The sequence below is a fragment of the Nothoprocta perdicaria genome, unplaced genomic scaffold (assembly GCF_003342845.1).
Source record: "Nothoprocta perdicaria isolate Ctin4 unplaced genomic scaffold, notPer1 scaffold_22, whole genome shotgun sequence".
NCBI classification, from domain to species: domain Eukaryota; kingdom Metazoa; phylum Chordata; class Aves; order Tinamiformes; family Tinamidae; genus Nothoprocta; species Nothoprocta perdicaria.
In genome coordinates, this window is record NW_020455415.1 from 3831661 (window position 1) to 3849542 (window position 17882).

The 17882-nt window shown below is 39.5% G+C and overlaps 1 protein-coding gene across 1 annotated transcript in view; it reads right to left on the bottom strand.

Annotated features, from left to right (window-relative positions):
* The window catches only part of AFF2 (AF4/FMR2 family member 2), a 319079-nt gene that overhangs the window by 209600 nt on the left and 91597 nt on the right, over positions 1-17882 (bottom strand). Inside the window, exons 2-3 of the mRNA XM_026039130.1 lie at positions 7880-8000; positions 1546-2436 (exon numbers count right to left, since the gene is read on the bottom strand). Coding sequence (XP_025894915.1) covers positions 1546-2436; positions 7880-8000 — 1012 coding nt within the window. The remainder of the gene's footprint in view (positions 1-1545; positions 2437-7879; positions 8001-17882) is intronic.

The window sequence follows — 17882 nt, forward strand, 5'->3', positions numbered from 1 at the left end:
AGAGAGAGAGAGAGAGAGAGAGAGAGAGAGAGAGAGAGAGAGAGAGAGAGAGAGAGAGAAGGAGAAGCACTTTTAATAGGTGATGCAAGCTGTAAAAGGCATATTCTATTATAAAAACGCTTCATATTAATGCTTCACTTTAAAGTGCGTCTATTGACTCATCTTAATAGATGGCAAAAGTGAATAAATGTATTTGCTTTTGCACCATCATTATATCCTTTGCATGCAATTATTTACTTGCCAAACAATGCTAGCGACAAAACACAACAGCCTATGAAGCCATCTACATCAGCAGATTTTTAACCTAAGGTAAAAATAAACAGAAACATCTGTAAAGTAAGCTTGTACAAAGCTACGTTTATTAACAAATACATTTTCTAATAAAACRCCATCTGCAAGCAACCCTCAGCTTCCACTTGATATAAATAGGCCTTTTACTGTTTTCAGATGCAGTTCCCAGAAAATTATTCCAAGCTCTACTGCAAAACACATCAGTCTTTGTTGCTGCCTGGAATGTTAATAAATAACATCAAGTTTCTAAATAGTCAAACAAATTATTGGCTTGAAACAATTATTCCAACAGAAAAAGCTGACCTTTTGCAATAAAGTGGTTTAAGAATGCATCGCTCCTCATTGCTAGTATAAAAATATTACCAAGCAGGGAAATATTTTTGGGAAAACAGAAAGCTATGAAAAACACATATTGCAGTGTGGCTCATAYGTACACTGCAAACTTACCTTGCAACGGTTACTGCTTTAGGGAAAGTCAGAAKGGAAGAAAAAATACACAGAGTATAAACAGTTCAACTGGTACCCGCATAATACAGCTGTGCTTGGAGTGGACAAGAGTATGAACCAAATAAAATATTCCTCAGAGGACTGACCAGCAATACAAAATTCAACAGCTTAAGCTGTTGGTAGCAGAGATTGGGACTGGATCCCAACRTTAAGAGCTCTTCAAAATGCATAAAAGCTTTAATGGGACACATTTTCATAAGCATTACTCAGAACTTAAGCCACATTAATTCCATTAAAGCAATAGGAATTCAGCAAATTCTGCAATTAAACCTGTTACTGGAGGAACTGTTTCATACCACTGACATTTGGGCACTTCCATTTTTCCTTAAAAAGTTTAAAACAGTGTGTTTTATATTAAACTAGCTCCTAACTGAATATGCAAAATCTGAAAACTGCAGATGAACTGAGACATTATAGTTCTCTATTCAGAATTCTAGCTAGTATAAATGTATTATATCCAACAGAGATTTAACCTTTTAATATTAATGGGAAAGAAGTAAGGTTAGTATTCCAAGCTGTGATTTTAAAACTTCATTTATTATTGCTTACTGGGACTATCACAAAACTTCGCCAAAAGTAAATTTAATAGTGCATATACTAGAGGGAAGAAGAGAAAAAAAAAAAAAAAAAAAAAAAGATATTTTAGATCACAGTTCCAGGAAATGGAACTGCATATTTGCAAGGACAAATATTCAATGCATGAGATACTTAAGAAGCAAGAGAAAGAAGATATTTTAAACTACTTACTTCACTAACGGGAGGAATGTTAAGCTTTGGTACTTTATTCTTCGAACTAGGTGTGTTCACTTTCCCTTCCAGCAGCGTTCCAAAGGACTGATTGCCATATCCACTCTCAATTTCTACTGGAGGTTTGAGTTCTGGTGAGTCATTGGGAACCTGGTCCTGGCCGTCCATAGGCCTGACATAAGCTGTAGGCTTTTGCTGGACCATGCTGCTTTTACAGTGAAGGCCTGGGGGGAAGTTCTGGGTCGAAAGACCATTGTTTGCAGAGAGCAAAGACGTGGAAGGAAGCGGAGATCCAGGACCATGGCTTATGAACTCAAGCTCTGCCGGCGACTTCGAATGACTGTTCTCCTTGTAAGTGTGTTCTCCAGCTGCTGACTTCGAATGAGTGTGTCTCCTTGAATGTGAAGAGGTTGCCATAGAATTTGCTTCCTCAGTGCCTCCACTTTTATGCTGCTCACTCTGACAACTGTAGAGGTCTTCATATCTGCCCGGGGGTTGGTCATGAGAAGAGCTGTGCTTCGTCCTGTTTTGTTGACTGCTGGATTGGCTTGGCTGGCCCCCAGTAGAGTTATGACCACCACGGGACCAGTCCGTCCTGGACTTCCTGCTGCTCTGGTGACCGTGCAGCAAAGTAGAATTAGATGACAACGAAGACGGGGGAGGCATCGATGTGGACGAGTGGCCACTGAGCTGATGAGATGGGATCATCCTATTTCTTTGTTCCGGAAAAAAGTTCTGCTCATTTTTATCGATGGGAGTCTGTGGGACAGAATTCTTTGGGATTCCTACAAGGTGACTCTGGTTGGAATGGTTGGTTAGCAAGTCCTTCATCTCATCATAGTTCCCCAGGGTGTTCTGGACACGGTTTGCAAGAGCATCACCTTTATTTGTCTAAAAAAAAWAAAATAAAAAAAAATGTGAGTAAATTCTTGATTGAGAAGTTACTGCTCAGAATAGTTGTCTTAGAAGATGGCAAATGTTAGCTGTTTAATGGTGTCGTGCTGACATTTAATTTAATTTCAATTACATCTTGCATATGTTATGTAAGAAAAACCTATCAATAACTGTGTTCAAAGAATCTCTCAAAACAGGCTTGCATGAGTAACGCTTGTGTACTGCTTCCCATTTTCTTAAATACGCTCTCAGAGAAATGTTTAAATTACATCAGTTATGGATGCTATGAGCAAAAGAATCTGGCTTTGTGTCAGATAAGTTGGGCTTATACATTTTGTATCTTGCGAAATCTGAACTAACAGTTACTGGTTACTGAGCATTTGAATTGCAATCACATATTTTAGTTARGGATGTTATTGCTCTACCACCCTGTTGACCCCATAGCTCTACCATAAATTGAAGCAGGGCTGACTGTAGTAAACATATGAGGCCAAACTCTTCTCTGGTGTAATTCCATTTGCTTTGCTGTAGAAGGTTCAGTTTGAACCCAGGCGTCTCCATCTAAATCTAGAAAACACAAATGCTTCTAACCACAGAAATCTTAGAGTAGCTTCAAATAAAAAGATCATTCAAAAATTTTCTTATAGAAGACTATTAATAGAGATGACTGCCACATTCTTCAGCATCAGAAATCTTCTGTTGTCTAAGGGCTTGTTGTATTTATGAATCATGTTTTCCCTTGAATTCCAGTAATTATTAAATAAATACTGACTCATCTGCGTTTCACTGTTGTTATAATTTTCCCTCTGAATCATGAAGGGTTTTTTTTTCTTTTCACTTTTAAAAAGCTGGGCAAATAAGCTGCAAGCTATAATTAATATGCAGCTAATTTCCTCCCTCTTCTTGTTCTAAGTTACCCCACAGACAACCAATGGATCGGTCCTTCTTCCTGACCTTTAGATTTTATTGAAATGACCAGCATAGCACTGAAGCATCCTATTCTCCAGAATTATTACTTTGCAGCACTGAAAGGATAAAAACAAAACAAAACTATAGCTCCTGTTCAAGCAGATGTTTATCTTTGACAGTCTGTATTGTCTCTATTTGCCATATGCACAAAGTGAGTGTACAGTAACACTTCAGATTTCGGCAACTTTCCTTTATTCCATGTTTGGTTTCTCAGTCAATACACCAAGTAGTGCCACAGGCCAAAAGATCTAAGAACCTGAACAGGAAGATGGGCAAAGGCAGCACTATGAATTGGTGGCTGGTAAGAGAGCCCCACTCTTGGGACCTCATTCCTTGACCAGGGATCCTCTCATGCCATTGAGCCCAATTTCCTCCAATGTTAGCAAAATACTGAGTGATGAAAAAAAAATCCAATCGTGGATTCCTCTTGAAATATATGATTATTTCCCTCACTGCTGAACTAGTCAAGAGATGAGATGAATACTGCACAAAGTTTTGGTTTTTTTTTTTTCCGTTAGCACTTCTTATGCTGTATAAAATGTTGAAAAAGAAGATAATAAATGCAAATTTCCTCTTGCTCATTCTCAGGGATTGTAATGTATATTACCACTGCGCTGAGGCAGTGATTTAAAAATTAACTGTTCAATGTTCTTCTCCTCTACATACATTTTGCCAGCGCTGCTAACTGACACAGTTAATAATCCAAGTTGCGGAGGACCACGAATCACTTTTATTCACTGACTAAGTCCCTAGGTTGGTCATTTGAGTGGCAAAAATTATATTCTAGCTAAGCCAAGAATAAGCTCTTTGTATGTGAGCAGTCTCCTTCAACTGAGTTGCACAATGAGCCATTTGGGCAGCAGCCAAAACCAGGCTCTCTGTACAACCCCCAAATTTAAAACAAGGAGATTCCATTGTGCTTAAGGGCCCAGCAGGAATCATGATGCGAGCTCGAAACACTCACATACTTGTTCGGTTTCCTCCTTCCCCACCAAACAGTTTAACCCTTCACAGGATGGCCCATGGGAAGCAACCAAATATCTGGAACTGCCTGGCCACTAATGGTCCCCTCTGTTTTAGCTGCATTTCCAGTGTCCATTTAGCTTAGTGTCCACAAAGCAGAAGGGAAAAGAAAGGTCCTCAAAACACATCCTCACTCTGCACSACTTTAAAGGGCTCTTGCCTAGCACTTCATGGAGGGAAACACTGTTTTAATGTGAATGTGGAGTTTTTCAATCATTTCCATGTTGGAAGCATCTGATTCTCTTAAATTATTTTCTTTTACCTGTCACATATTTATCATTATAAATATCATTTTGTTCAATATCAACTCTGTTTCATGCAACAATTTCACATCCTGGGGGATGAAAGACACTATATAAATATAATGTATTATTATTTATAGTCATTTTCTGGGAGCACTAATAAAACTGTATTTTCTGAAAAGCATCGAGATAATTAACTTGGACATTCTAAGCCAATTTTAAGTGCACTAAAGCTCTGATCCGATTGTTATTGAAGTAATTGAAAGATTATTACTGTCTTCAATGGTTTTTAGACCAGATCGCAAAAACATAGTGAATGTGAATGAGAATTTGCCTTACAGTGAAATAAAACCGAAATACACACTGCTACAACCAGATTTGCACCTCATATAACCAGAGTGACTCAGCGTGATGTAGCACGGTGCAAACCCCAGGATTTTAGGTATGAAGTGCAACATTCTTTTTTTCCCCTCAACAAATTCAGAACTCTCATGAGAAGCAGCGTTTTGACCAGCATGATAAACATGAAACCTAGTCMTAATTTCTGGTTGTTCTTTATTGCTTTCAGATTGGAGACACTTTCTACCTTCATATTCCAGATAATTGGCTGATTTTGTAAAGGAAACCTCCATACACCTTATTTTCTGAACAGCGCGTTGAATCACAACTCTGCTGCTATCAAGGAAATGCACTTTCTTTCTGAGTATTTCAAGGCATAAATTACGTGTCTGGTTTGTGACTCATGCCTAGGAGCCTTCCCCCTCAWTCCAGGCTCTTGCTAATTTAGGAAATGTACACCTTCCTGCATTGGCTTCTATCGCTTTCAAGAAAAGACCTGTAATGGAATCCCATTGGAAGGCTAATTTGCTAGCTAGCTACTGCATTATAGCTTTACAAAGAAAAGCACTAATGCACTCAAACTTATAGGCCCAATTTACAAGGGTTTTGTGAAAAATTGTATGAAACTTGAGGTTTCATAATTCATTCACCTCTCACGCTTCACAGATAAGCTTAAAAAAGAAAAAAAAAAGTAATAAATAATAAGATTCTGCAAAGATTCCTCAATGGAAATTCTGCCTATTGGGCTGTATTTCTCAAGTTGAACTCTTTTAAGGCAAACCTTTGAAAAAGTAACTTTGAAAACTAGCAGAACTACTCACACTGTTTTCTCTAGGAAACTCACAATCTCTGAAACTCTTTCCTAATTCAGAACAGTAAAAGATATCAACTGATTAATAAAATGGCAGTTTCTGCCAGGAAAATCTTCACAGGAGGATGATGGATGGTGGTGGATATGCAAGCAGGGTAAAGAGTCAAACCACACATCTTGTGATAGGTGGTAGCTGAGCCAAGGGCATGAATCCTGTGCCACCTGCAGCCCACACCCCTGCCCAAAACCTGGGCAGGGGTTTATGTTCTTCTGCTCCCACCTAGAGTAACCAGACGGGTGTCACTGGTCACCCATTGCACCCAGGCACCAGGCCCCAAGTCTCACTTGCCTGGAAACAGCTCAAAATAAAAAAGAATTTCAAACTGAATAGTTTATTCTCACCTCACAGGCTCTTTATTTTATGCTAGAATAAACATGAGTAAAACCCTGAATTTAGCTTTGCACTTGCTTAGGAATACAATTCACTCTGTATCCATTAAGAGTCAGAKTTGGTTCTTTTATGTTCCTAGCAATACAGAACTTATAAGGGAAATATCAGTCTACCACATTGTCATTTTTTTGCTGCATAATGCAAAAAGGATGCAAAATCTACCTTTCATATGCAGCTTTGTTTCTCTTCATTTTGTACGTTTAAGAGAGTGGTAACTTATTTTTGCATGACATTTTCCTATTAATTTATATTAATTTATAATCACATTTTTTAGGACAGCAACACATCATGTTTTGCCCAATTCCATAGATGCAGTTTTCACAAATTTCTCTGGCAAGTCAATGGAAAGCAGCGTGATACTCTAAGGAAAAAATGAGTTTTCTCAGACCAGCTCCCAGAACAACATTTTGATGGCTGGCCATTCAATTTTTAACCAGATGTATTATGTGTTCTCTTGTTAGGGCAAATATATACATGCTTAATAAATGCAAAACTACAAATTATAATTCTTATGGTACAGTAGATGGGGAGGGGGAATCTAGTTCCTGACCCATAATTTTGCATGAATTTGCTTATTAGGCTACCCAGTGAAATCCTGATGACCACGCATATGAACTAGAATCTTTACCTGACCAACAAGAAATCTTAACAAAATCGGTTCATTATTAGTTATTATTTACTATGACTAGAGTTAGTAAAATGTGAATCAATGCAAAAAAGTACATTGATTAGATTTTGTGAAGACAAAAAGAAACAGAAATTCTCCCCCTGCMTAGACCTTATTTGGCTGAATCTGTCTCCCGGTCTGTAATTATTAGCAACCATTTGATAATGATGCCAGTCTTTCCTCCTCCTGTTCTGGTGATTTTCAAAGAGCCCTCATCCTCCCTCCAGCTGCTAACAATATAAAATGGAAAGATGAAGTGGTGGCCTTTCAATGGATGTCACTGATTGGGAGGAGAAAGAGATACGGAAATTTACATTCTGATGAATTCTTCAGGGAATGTCTTCCTGAAAATCAAAGCAGCAGAAATCATAAAGGGGACATCCCTTGGTGATGAAAATCTCAGTCAGTAAAGCTCCTTAGAGAGAATAAGTCTTGTCGTAAGTCCCTTTCATAGCCTTGTTATGCTCCCCAAAGATTCAGCCTCTTTCCCTGAAGACTTCTTTGGACGGTTATGATTGCAAAAGAAAGCTTATGGACTCATTATTTATAGAGGAGACTTTGGTTTTAACAACTTAGGTATATTTTTTGCTTAAAAATAAAAGGACTAAGTRCTAGTTTTATAGGTACGGCCCCACTTGTAGAGGTATCAGCTGCACATCCTTCTATTGAGACACTTTACTGCATGAGGAAGAAATCTGGAATTGGACTGTAAGGAAAATTCCTGATTTTGCCAATGCCAGCATGCAACACCAAGCAGAGTATTTAACTCGCATCTGTGTGATATGCGATTTGAAAGATCGATGGATCGAAGAGCACAAGTACCAAGACAGATGCAAAGCTTTTATTCCTCAGAGGTGACAGGAACCTTAATTTATATTTGTAAAATGCATCCAGACAAAAGACAGTATGAAAACGTAAAGCATCACACTRCAATTTACCTTGTAGGGTTCTCCAAATAGGTTAAAACCTGAAGCAAAGAGATCTTCATCTTGCTGGACTTCTTGATTTCTTCTCTCCCATTCCTTCCTCTTAAGTGCACTCCGGTCTTGCTCATAGTGGCTGAAGAAGAGAAAAGGACAAAAAAGACAGCATGTTATTTTCCCAATAATTTTGTTACATATTCATTCCTATCAATAACAGAAGAAAAACATCAGAAACTATACAACTCTTGAGTACAACTTTGCAGGAATTAAGAAAACACTGAGTAATTTTCCTTAATGCAAATTTGGAACTGTAGTACCATATCAAACGGGTGATGTCAAGTACACTTTAAAACSAGAACAGACAAGAACGTTCTTTTTGAATTAACAGAGTGTCATGTAGAAGAATAAAAGAGATTTTGAAGCACATTTGTGTGGCCATAACGCACACATCCGCGTGCACCACCGGGCGCCCAGCCGTGCGTGCACCCGCGAGGGCCCAGCCTAGGACMCAGCACCAGCTCCAAGCCCGTTTAACCACCTAACACTTGTCTACATCCATCCCAACAYGGCACATCAGCCCAGCGCGACTTCCAACACCTACTGCTGTCCCACGCACTTGTTAAAATTTATGTAAGGTTTCGCTGTGGGTGTCAGGGGGTGTTTTAAAAAGTGTTTCTGTAGCAGTCTCCCGGAAGGGACTTGAGGTTAGTTGACTCTGGTGGCAGGTAATTCTACACACAAACAAACAGCAGCGGATCTGTCGCCTCCGCGCCGCGATGGCAACATGTCAGGTATCTCCGTGTCAGTTTGCTTTGTGCACCTGCCAGACCGAGCTGACAAGCTGAGAGATCACATYCACTTCTCTCCCGAGCAGCGCTCAAGCACTTTGGTCTCTTGGCTTTGCAAACTACCTCCTGCTCCTCTGAGGGAAAAGATATAATTAAAACCCTGAAGGAGGAAAAAAGGGAAAGAGGAAAGGGAAAGATACGTGCTTCAACTTGCACTGACAACCCCTCATGTGACAAGCATTCAGGAACACTTCTGTGCTTTCAACCCATATTTGATTTGTTATGAGGCTTTTGGCTCTACTTTGTGTCAGCTAATTAGCTACCAAATTCCAGACGACAACTTGAAGAGCAGATTTTAGTATATGCACTGATGTTATCTGGTGCAAACAGTATCTCCCTGATAGATTCTAGACATAAACACACACATCCACACACACCCTCTATGTATACATACTTATATATGGGCATACATACGTAACAAAGAACAGTTAATTCTCATCCCTCTGTCGAGAGTGAATTAAATCTCCACAGAGCTCCACTGCGCTTGGAAGATAACCAAATATCTACAACTTTTGCCTTTTTAGCTCAGCATGATGTTGTATTGAAAGCTTCACACGGAGAGATATAATGAGGAATGAACTGCACAGTGATGAGGCTTTAACAGTGTATAAAGTCACTGATTTCTGACTGAAACCACAATTACTAATTTGAAGCACTAGCTAATTAAAACCACAGCTATGTATTTAGCCTCTTGTTATACCTACTGCAGTTTATAATTATGAGGACCTCTTTATCTACTCAATTAAAGTTCTTATGATTGAGGCAGGTTGTGTTTGAACCTGCAAGCCCTGCAGAGACCGCAGGAAAGCACATGTCTGCTTCCCGACGTTTCCATGTAGCCTTAGACTCACACACTTGTTTTCATACAGGGAGGGAAAGAAGAAAGAAAAATTGATACCACAGTGAAATCCCTGAATCAAAAATATGAATTAATAATTGGTTTAAGCAATTCACAATTATTCACGCTCCGATTGAAGAAGGCTTGAGTACGGCTCAAACAGAATGCAAAGCCACCTACATAGACTTAGCCGAACGGTTTCCATCCATGTTTTACTTTTCCAAGTTGGAAAGCTGAAATATTTTTTATTTATAGCACTTCTTGATGCAGTGACATCACTGGCTCACATTCACTCACCAGCATCGAGCTCCAGAACATTACTAGAATAATCCTTGGTATTTTTGCAGAAGCAGTAGTAGTATTTACTGGTTTCCTGAGAGAGGGGAAAGGGAAACTGTTGTTGTGAGCCAAGGTCAGTTCACCACACCACAGCAATCACATGTTGCTGCTGTAATACTGCAAACTACAACTGCTCACGGAACGGTAAAACGGGGAGCATGAGTCTCCGTGGCTCTACATCAAGACTAAAATTCACGGATATAGTGAGAATCAGCTGTTTCCCAAGTTGGCACATGTGGATGAGCACAAGGTGGACTCTGTCTCTTCCCAAAAGGCCTTAGGAGAATCTCCCCTGAAGCAAAACACTGGTTTTGGTAAATTTTTCACTGCCTGTCCTTTCTCAGAACTCATGCCAGGGGTATATCCAGCCCAGGAGCCRCGGGAACACGTTGTGTTCAGCTTCTCAAGGGAAAACTTCCCAGCAGCACCTTGATCTGCAGACTGCAATTCTTGCTTCAAGATCTGATCACTACCAAGTTATGAGCCCAATCTTGACTCCAGCAGGGTCACCCAAGTTAATGGATCCACTGTAAGCAGGATTTTATATCCTGCACAAGTAATCTTTTCTTATGGGAGCAGTGACATCTCATGCGCTGCCAGCACTCACTTCAGAAAGAATTTTTCCTGAAGATAAGAGCTGCATTTCTCAGCCTTACRGCAGCAACCCTGGCCCAGAGGTTGGGGGTGAGATCCTGGGCACATTCAAATCAAACCGAACGCAGTGGGATTTCACCCGCAGCGTGAGATTTCAGTGCTGCGCTGCTAAAAGCCGGCTCTGGTCTCAAGCAGGCAAGTGCCTTGGACTGGTTCCCTTACTGCTTTGGAGCGGAGCTATTATGCTGCATCCTATCTGAGCACAAGTGGCAAGGGCTCCAAAGTCTCTTCAGATACATTTTATGACACATTACAAAACTAAAAATTCAAAATCAATGAAAACAGCAGTAATTCACAATAGCATAATCACTTTAAAAGACATTACCTTTAACTAAGACAGTATTTACAACATTAACAGCAGAGGTTAAAAACCCAGTATTTTTCAACACAACGTCCTGAAGTATTTCTCTTTCAGTGGGCATCTTTCATAAAGATGTGTGTTCTGTATACCCAAGAGACAGGCACGGTCGTCACCTCACACCCTGGACCCCAGGGACGTTTGCAGACCATCAAGCCAAGCATCCACTTTACGACACAAGCCAAGTCCTCGGTGAGCAGCTACCTCCACATTGTTCACGAGCTCTGGCTCATTCGGTTCTCGTGGAAACAAAACAAATTCATGGCTCATTTGAACTTTTCACTCACACTGTTGGCCTTAAGTGTCCAAAGTATCTACTTAGAGGGAAGTRGTTGCTCATCAGGTTAGGTCAATGGCTTTGCTTATTCCTCTGCAAACACGTTTTTGCTGCAGAAATGTTGATGCTGCCCTGATTGCCGTTACAGAAAGGCAGATGTTGTAAGATCATACACAGATTGGGATAACAGCTTCTTTGGATTCCTTTTAATCCAAAGGGAGCCACTGATTAGATCTTAGTGGACTGAGAACCTACTGGGATGCTCTCCAGAAACTCCTAATGCAGCCGCAAAGCAAGCTCTGGGAGTTGTGTTTAATATCAAGCTTAACTAATGTTCTGTGAAATATGGATATGTGACTAGTGGTGGAGGTGTCGGTGAAAACTCTGGTSGGGTACCACGAGGAGCACCAGAGTTCAGTCTGTCTCATTAGTATGAGAAATACCTCAGGACTCCTTTAAAGCCAAAAGGGTGGGAAATCACATGTATAGACTTGCAAACATTTAATGAAGAGATTTAGAGGAAAATATGACAGCTGCATCCTATCCGAGAGGGTCAGTTCCCCCTTACGTGACAACATAGTACTCAATACAATGAGTTTTATTGTTTTATTACCACTTATTAGATTGATAATCAAATTAGGAAGGGAAAGTCTGTGCATAAACGTGGGAATTGCGTGGATAGGAATAGCCCAGCACGGGGCAGGAGGGCGCGCGGGTGGTTTGGACCTGCAGTGTCAGTGAGGGCCATGCAGGGACAGCCCTGCGAGGGCCAGGGTGACACGTGGGACCCCCGGGAGCTGGGTGCCATGGCCAAGGGCGCCAGGCAGCAAGACAGCTTCAGGAACTGGAAGATAAAGAGGTGGATCTGGTGGAGAGGGGAAAAGAAGTCGAACGTGCTCTGACTACAAAAGGGGGAAGCAGAAGGTGGCATAAAAATTCTGGCATGGGAAAGGGCAGTGCAACCATCTGTGGTGCAAGCGAGAGAGTGCAGCACAAAAGATATAGGGGGAAATGTGCTTGGACAGCTTGCAACAGAGCACGAGGTTGGGAGGAAGAGTTTGAGACACGCTGAAAAAAATAAAGACAAAACCAACAGCTAAAGGCTGACACCCTGCATTTGAGCTTTGCCTTCAGAGAYGTGGTAACTAAAGCCACTGCAGTGGTCTTCTCGCGTGGGGAGAACTAGGAAAGGCAGACAAGGACCTCAAACACAGACAGGGGAAGGAGCAGAAGTAGGAAGTCAGAGAAGACAGGGCTGAGGGAGTAGTCACTGCGGCACGAAGAAAAAGCAGACAATGATCAAGTGTCTAACGTTGCCAAAAAARTCATGAATGAGAACAAAATAGCGCTTTGTTGATGCAGTCAAAACAACAAAAGCCCAATAGGGAAAGAATCAATACAAGAAAAGCTGAAGAGGCTTTACAGTAGTGACAGACTACACACTCAAGGATAAATGAACAATATTCGACAAAAACAGCATTTATCCACAAGTTCGGGAAGAAGTAGTTGCTGTTCTCAATATTTTAAAAAGTGTCTGATTTCAGGAAAACACACACTTTGATCAAATCAGATATTACCCTGTACTAGTTTTTCTTTATTCCACTTAAAATATAGTGTACTCCTAAATGATGACAGAAGCTCCAACTGAAACGTTAGTCATCAGTGGAAACACAGGAAAAACAAAGGCTTCTAAACTAAGAAGCAGCAGATAAAACATGGTACAAATTTAAGGAYTGCAAGTCCTTCCCTGAGGTTATTGTTTCATGGTTCTGACTTTAGGTAGATTTCTAGGTCTTGACGTGCACTCAGCAACTGCCTTCCCTCAACAGCTGGCTGGTAGGACGGGTTTAAACTTCCCACACCAAAATTCACTCCAAATACCGGACATTTGTGAGATACTCAGCTCAGGTCAATGAGGCTATTCCCACAATTAAAAACGTGCTCTGGTTTTGCAGGGCAGGGAAATTCCCTTTCAATGCAAGCAAAAAAACATAAGGTAAAAAGCAATGTCGCCTAATAACCAAACTAGGTGAYAGCCCACTTTCACAAACGGCAAGCACATTAGCAACCCACCTCTACGTTACTCCCTATTTATCTTACCGCAAATCCACTGGTCTCATGTAAAACCAGACCACCACCATATTGTACAAGGAAAGGAGAATAAGCCTCCTCTGGTCAATTCAGATTCTTCTAGTATTCACACTGATATTTCCCTACACTTATTCCAAAAGGGCAGCAGGGGGAAGTCGGCCTCAGGTCTTAAATTTCATTGCCATTCCTAAAACAGTTTTAGTAAATGAGATTTCAAAACCTGGTCTTTAAGGAAAACCACTTTTTAACATATCTTCCCTGACCATCTGAAATCTCTGTTTTACTGATAAACATCATGAGACATATTACACTTAAAATACCAAAATTCCTCCTTATCTGTTAATCACCAGTGCCCTTGCTTCTGTGTCCTGCTAGTTTTTCTACTTAACAGAGAACAGTCAGATCCCAATATGCTATTTTTTAAAAAACTTAAGAATTTCTCACTATCTTTCATATTTAAACATTTACTTTAATGTTGCATTCTTCATAGCATGAATAGTTACTGRAAGTATCCAGCACCGAATATAGCTATCACTGCACTTTAAGATAAATGATTTATTTTAAAATATGAAATATTCTGTCTTTGATGTTCAACAGTTCTGTAGAGAAACACTTGAGACGGTCACTGGTTATCTACGCGTAAAAGCCAAATCTCTTAACAATTTGCATTAAAAACAATGCCATTCCTGTAGCTTGTTTGATAGAGAATACAGAAGATTAAAGTCCCTGAACAAAATAACACCCAAGAGACCCCTAGGCAATTTATGGAAATTTAAGCTAGAAAGCTAAGGGTTTGGGCTTATATTTGTCACTTTTTTTTTTCCTTTTAGCTGTTTCCCCTCTCTGCACACACAAAATACTGAGAAAAATATTGTTTTCACCCAATTCCTGCTCTTTTTTGGTGTTGCGTAGCCCAAAACCTTTCCTCAACGTGAATTTGGAAGGAACACATTCTGGGGAATGGATGGCAGAGATAAGCTCCTGAATAGCAAGCGTATAAAGAACAGATGAGGTTTCAAAGGGAAGCATTTATTGTTTCCTGTATCATAGCTCATTGTCTTTCGATATGATTAGTTATCAGTCTGAGTTATCAAAAAGCGGGATGAAATAAAGCGCTTACGCAGTTATGCTTCATTGATGTCAGCTAGGGGAGCATGAAAATCTCCATGAAGTTGGGTAATTGATGTGTAAATCAGAGCTCAATCACTCTGTAATAGAAACGGTCCCACTGCAAGTCTGCTTGTTGAACAGTATGGCAGAGGGCGGGAAAGGAGGAGAAACAGAGTTAAAATAAGACTTATTTATTAAAAATGATAATAACTAGCAATTTACACAATTTTCTCTTCAAGAGAGAAGTGCTGTCAGAAATATTTATATGCAAGCAGCAGAGCACTATATTTGGATACCCTTATTCGGCAATAATTAACTGTTTCTGTTTTATTAAAATGCTTGGGGACACTGTTACGGATATTTAAAAAGCAAATTAAAAGGACACATTCATCCTTTGAAAGGCAACATGTGTAAGTGACATCAGTGATTGTAATTTGGTTAACAACGTTTGTTCAAGGTATGTTTTGGAGTCCTATTACAAACCTCTTGTCAGTTCAAATTTGTGGTATGGAAAACAAAGACAAAACTTTAAAATATGTTAGAAAAAGAGAACTGAAGAATAAAATGGTTATAACTAAGAAAAAATATGGGACTTGTCACATAAAATAGCTTCCCATCTTACTGTAAGAGAGTGAACATCTGATAAGTAAATAAATGCAATTAAAACAATATTACAACTTTTGGGGTTTTGTTGTCATCTTTTTTTTTGTTTTCTGCTTTAATAAATGAATGCATATTAAGAGCTCTAATATTAACTTTCTAGAAYCAGTCCTGTATTCTAGTTATGGTTTACAGTAGCCTGATGAAAAACTGAAACAAACTGTCATAAATGTCCAGTTTATGAGCATTTCTGGCACCAAATGAGTTACTTCCAGGGCCCAGGATTTGAATTTGGAAGCTCTATTAGATGGGTAATGTGCTGTGACTGGAAAGGGATCCTGATTATTGACAGGAGGTAGGATAGGGAGGGTGGTGCAACCAAATCCTCAATTTCATTGTCCCCATGAGTTTAACAATGTCCAACAGCCTCTTTTAAAGACACTTTTTTTTTTAATTCTGTGGATCTCCTCTCTGATTTGAAATTCTTCACAATTCACTAGGAGCAATAAAACCATTAAGCCTTAGCCAAAGTGTACATTATAACTCAAACATTCTTCACAGAATCCTTCCTAAGGACTCCTAGCTACCACCATGCTTCACGTGCCTATCAACACCAGTCTTTGTAATAATATATTATAGATCAGTACCAGTTGTGTTTAGTTGCATGTTGAAACACATTCTTGAAACACATCAGCAGTAAACAGGGCATGTTAATGTTACAGAGAGGACATTTGTATAATTATTATTCCTAACACCTTGCAATTATTTGATGCAATAAAAGATCKCCTGAAACATGCTTCTGACTTTTCCTTTCTACATCTCAAGATATTCATTAAAATTCTTCTAAAAATACCCCCTCAAGTTACTTTTTTCCATACATGTGGCATTTTAAAATTAAAGTTTCTTTTAATATATAGAAACAACAAATCTATAACTTATTGTCATTTAATATGTACAGACTGCATCAATAAATCTGAACCAAAAACCACGTTGAAACTCTCATCCTTCACCTTTCCTTTCTCAGATTTATAATTAAAATCTTTCATTAATATTGACCCATAAAGCTTTTCCAGGCACCTAGACATTTCTTCAAAAAGGGAGTCTCACTTTTTACTAGTATTTTCTTCAAGTATTGRCAATGAAATGCAGTAGACAGCTAACAAATAAACCTATCCTCTTAAAAACACTGCAAAACAATCATTGATTAACTCATCCTTTTGGAGACAGATGAATCAGCAGACAACTGCTCGRGTATTTTATCGCAGAAGTTCTTCTGTGCTACTCCTCCTGCTCTAATAAACGTGCTCATTTACTAACAGGCACCTCTACTCCCCCGCGTATAAATGCACATGCTATGCAGCTCTTCAACCACATGCTCTTAACATCAACGCGTGCTGAAGAACATCAACGCATGCTGAAGAACATCAACGCAGCAAAATAAACAAGTCAGGCAGGTGACTACTTCACTCATAAGTTCTGGAGGGAAGGGCAAGTGCACACAGGCCTTACTCTATAGTACAAGGATATCTTGATCCAGAGATCCCAAAAAACAGGCAAAATAGAGGGGTAAGCCTAATAAAACTTAATTTATTGTTATTTGGGATACTGCTTGGCTGGAGAAATTAYCTTCTAATAAATTATTCTTCTCTCAACCAAAACCCTGCAAAATTGCCTCCATTGCAGTAACATCTACTAGAAAGGAAAGAGATGATCAAATAAATGAAGTCTCTCTCATTTCAAATTCAGGTAAGGGCTGCTATAATATACACTGTCCATCTCAGAGGCACTAGCAAATTGCAGGRGATGCAACAGTTCTGTGGCTTCATAAGGCTAAGTGGTCATCAACTTGAAAAGCACCTAGAACCTTTCAAATCCTGAATTTTTAGCCTTCTTCCAGGAAACCTTAAAAAGTCTCACAGCAAGAAGGTGTCTGCTATACACAGCCTGGGAAAGAAAAATGAGAATAATGTGCAGTTATTTTTCCTAAGGAGATTCAGAGTGAGCAGGCCAGTGGACCAGTGGATTACCATCACCCTCAGCTTCTGCTGAGGAAGATAATGTATAACAAACACTGTTCATCTTTTCAGCAAGCATATAATGCTTACTGCTCATTTACAAACCAAATAAAAAGTATGAYGAAATAATTTAACCAAAGCAGGACAAAGTTCATTAGCAGTGGTGAGCCTTAGATCCTCTTGAAGGGCCCAGTTCAATGCTACTGGCAATTTTCCCAGCAAATTCAATGACAGCTGGAAGGGACCTTGCTATTTAATAATGACACAACAACCACAACTCACTCTAAACACATCCATCTCTAAGCACTAGTGACTTACTGGAACAAATGGGCTTTTATATTGTATTCCTCATGCTAAAAGAAATGCCTTAGAGATCATGTGAAGTGTAAAAGTCTCAAGTGTTAACCAGTACATGCCAGATCTCACATGCAAAATTCTATAGTCATAATTTACATCAGATACAGAGTGTACAAAACTTCCCTTTACAYTTGTTCAACAGGAATTTAAGAAACTCTTCCAAAAACAAACAAGATACCCAATAAACTTCCCAGTCTACCACCCAGGCCATTGTCAGTTTGACCTAATGAGAATTTTTATTTGTTTTAACCATGTGACTGGGCAATAATCAGATCTGTCTCTATTCCACACAAAGCACTGACACACACGCTTATCAGGGAGCAGATCAAAGAGCTCTCACCATCCAGCAAAAGTAAAGCAAACTTATCATGCCCCCTAAAAAACCCCAAACTTATGTTTATCTCAGTGTGGGAACCCTGCACCATTAGGGAGATGTTATGTAGGTGATACGGACACAGACGTTTGAAATTTGCCCTGGGAATTGAAAGCCAAAAATGATCACTTAAAAAAAAAAAAAAAAAAAAAAAAAAA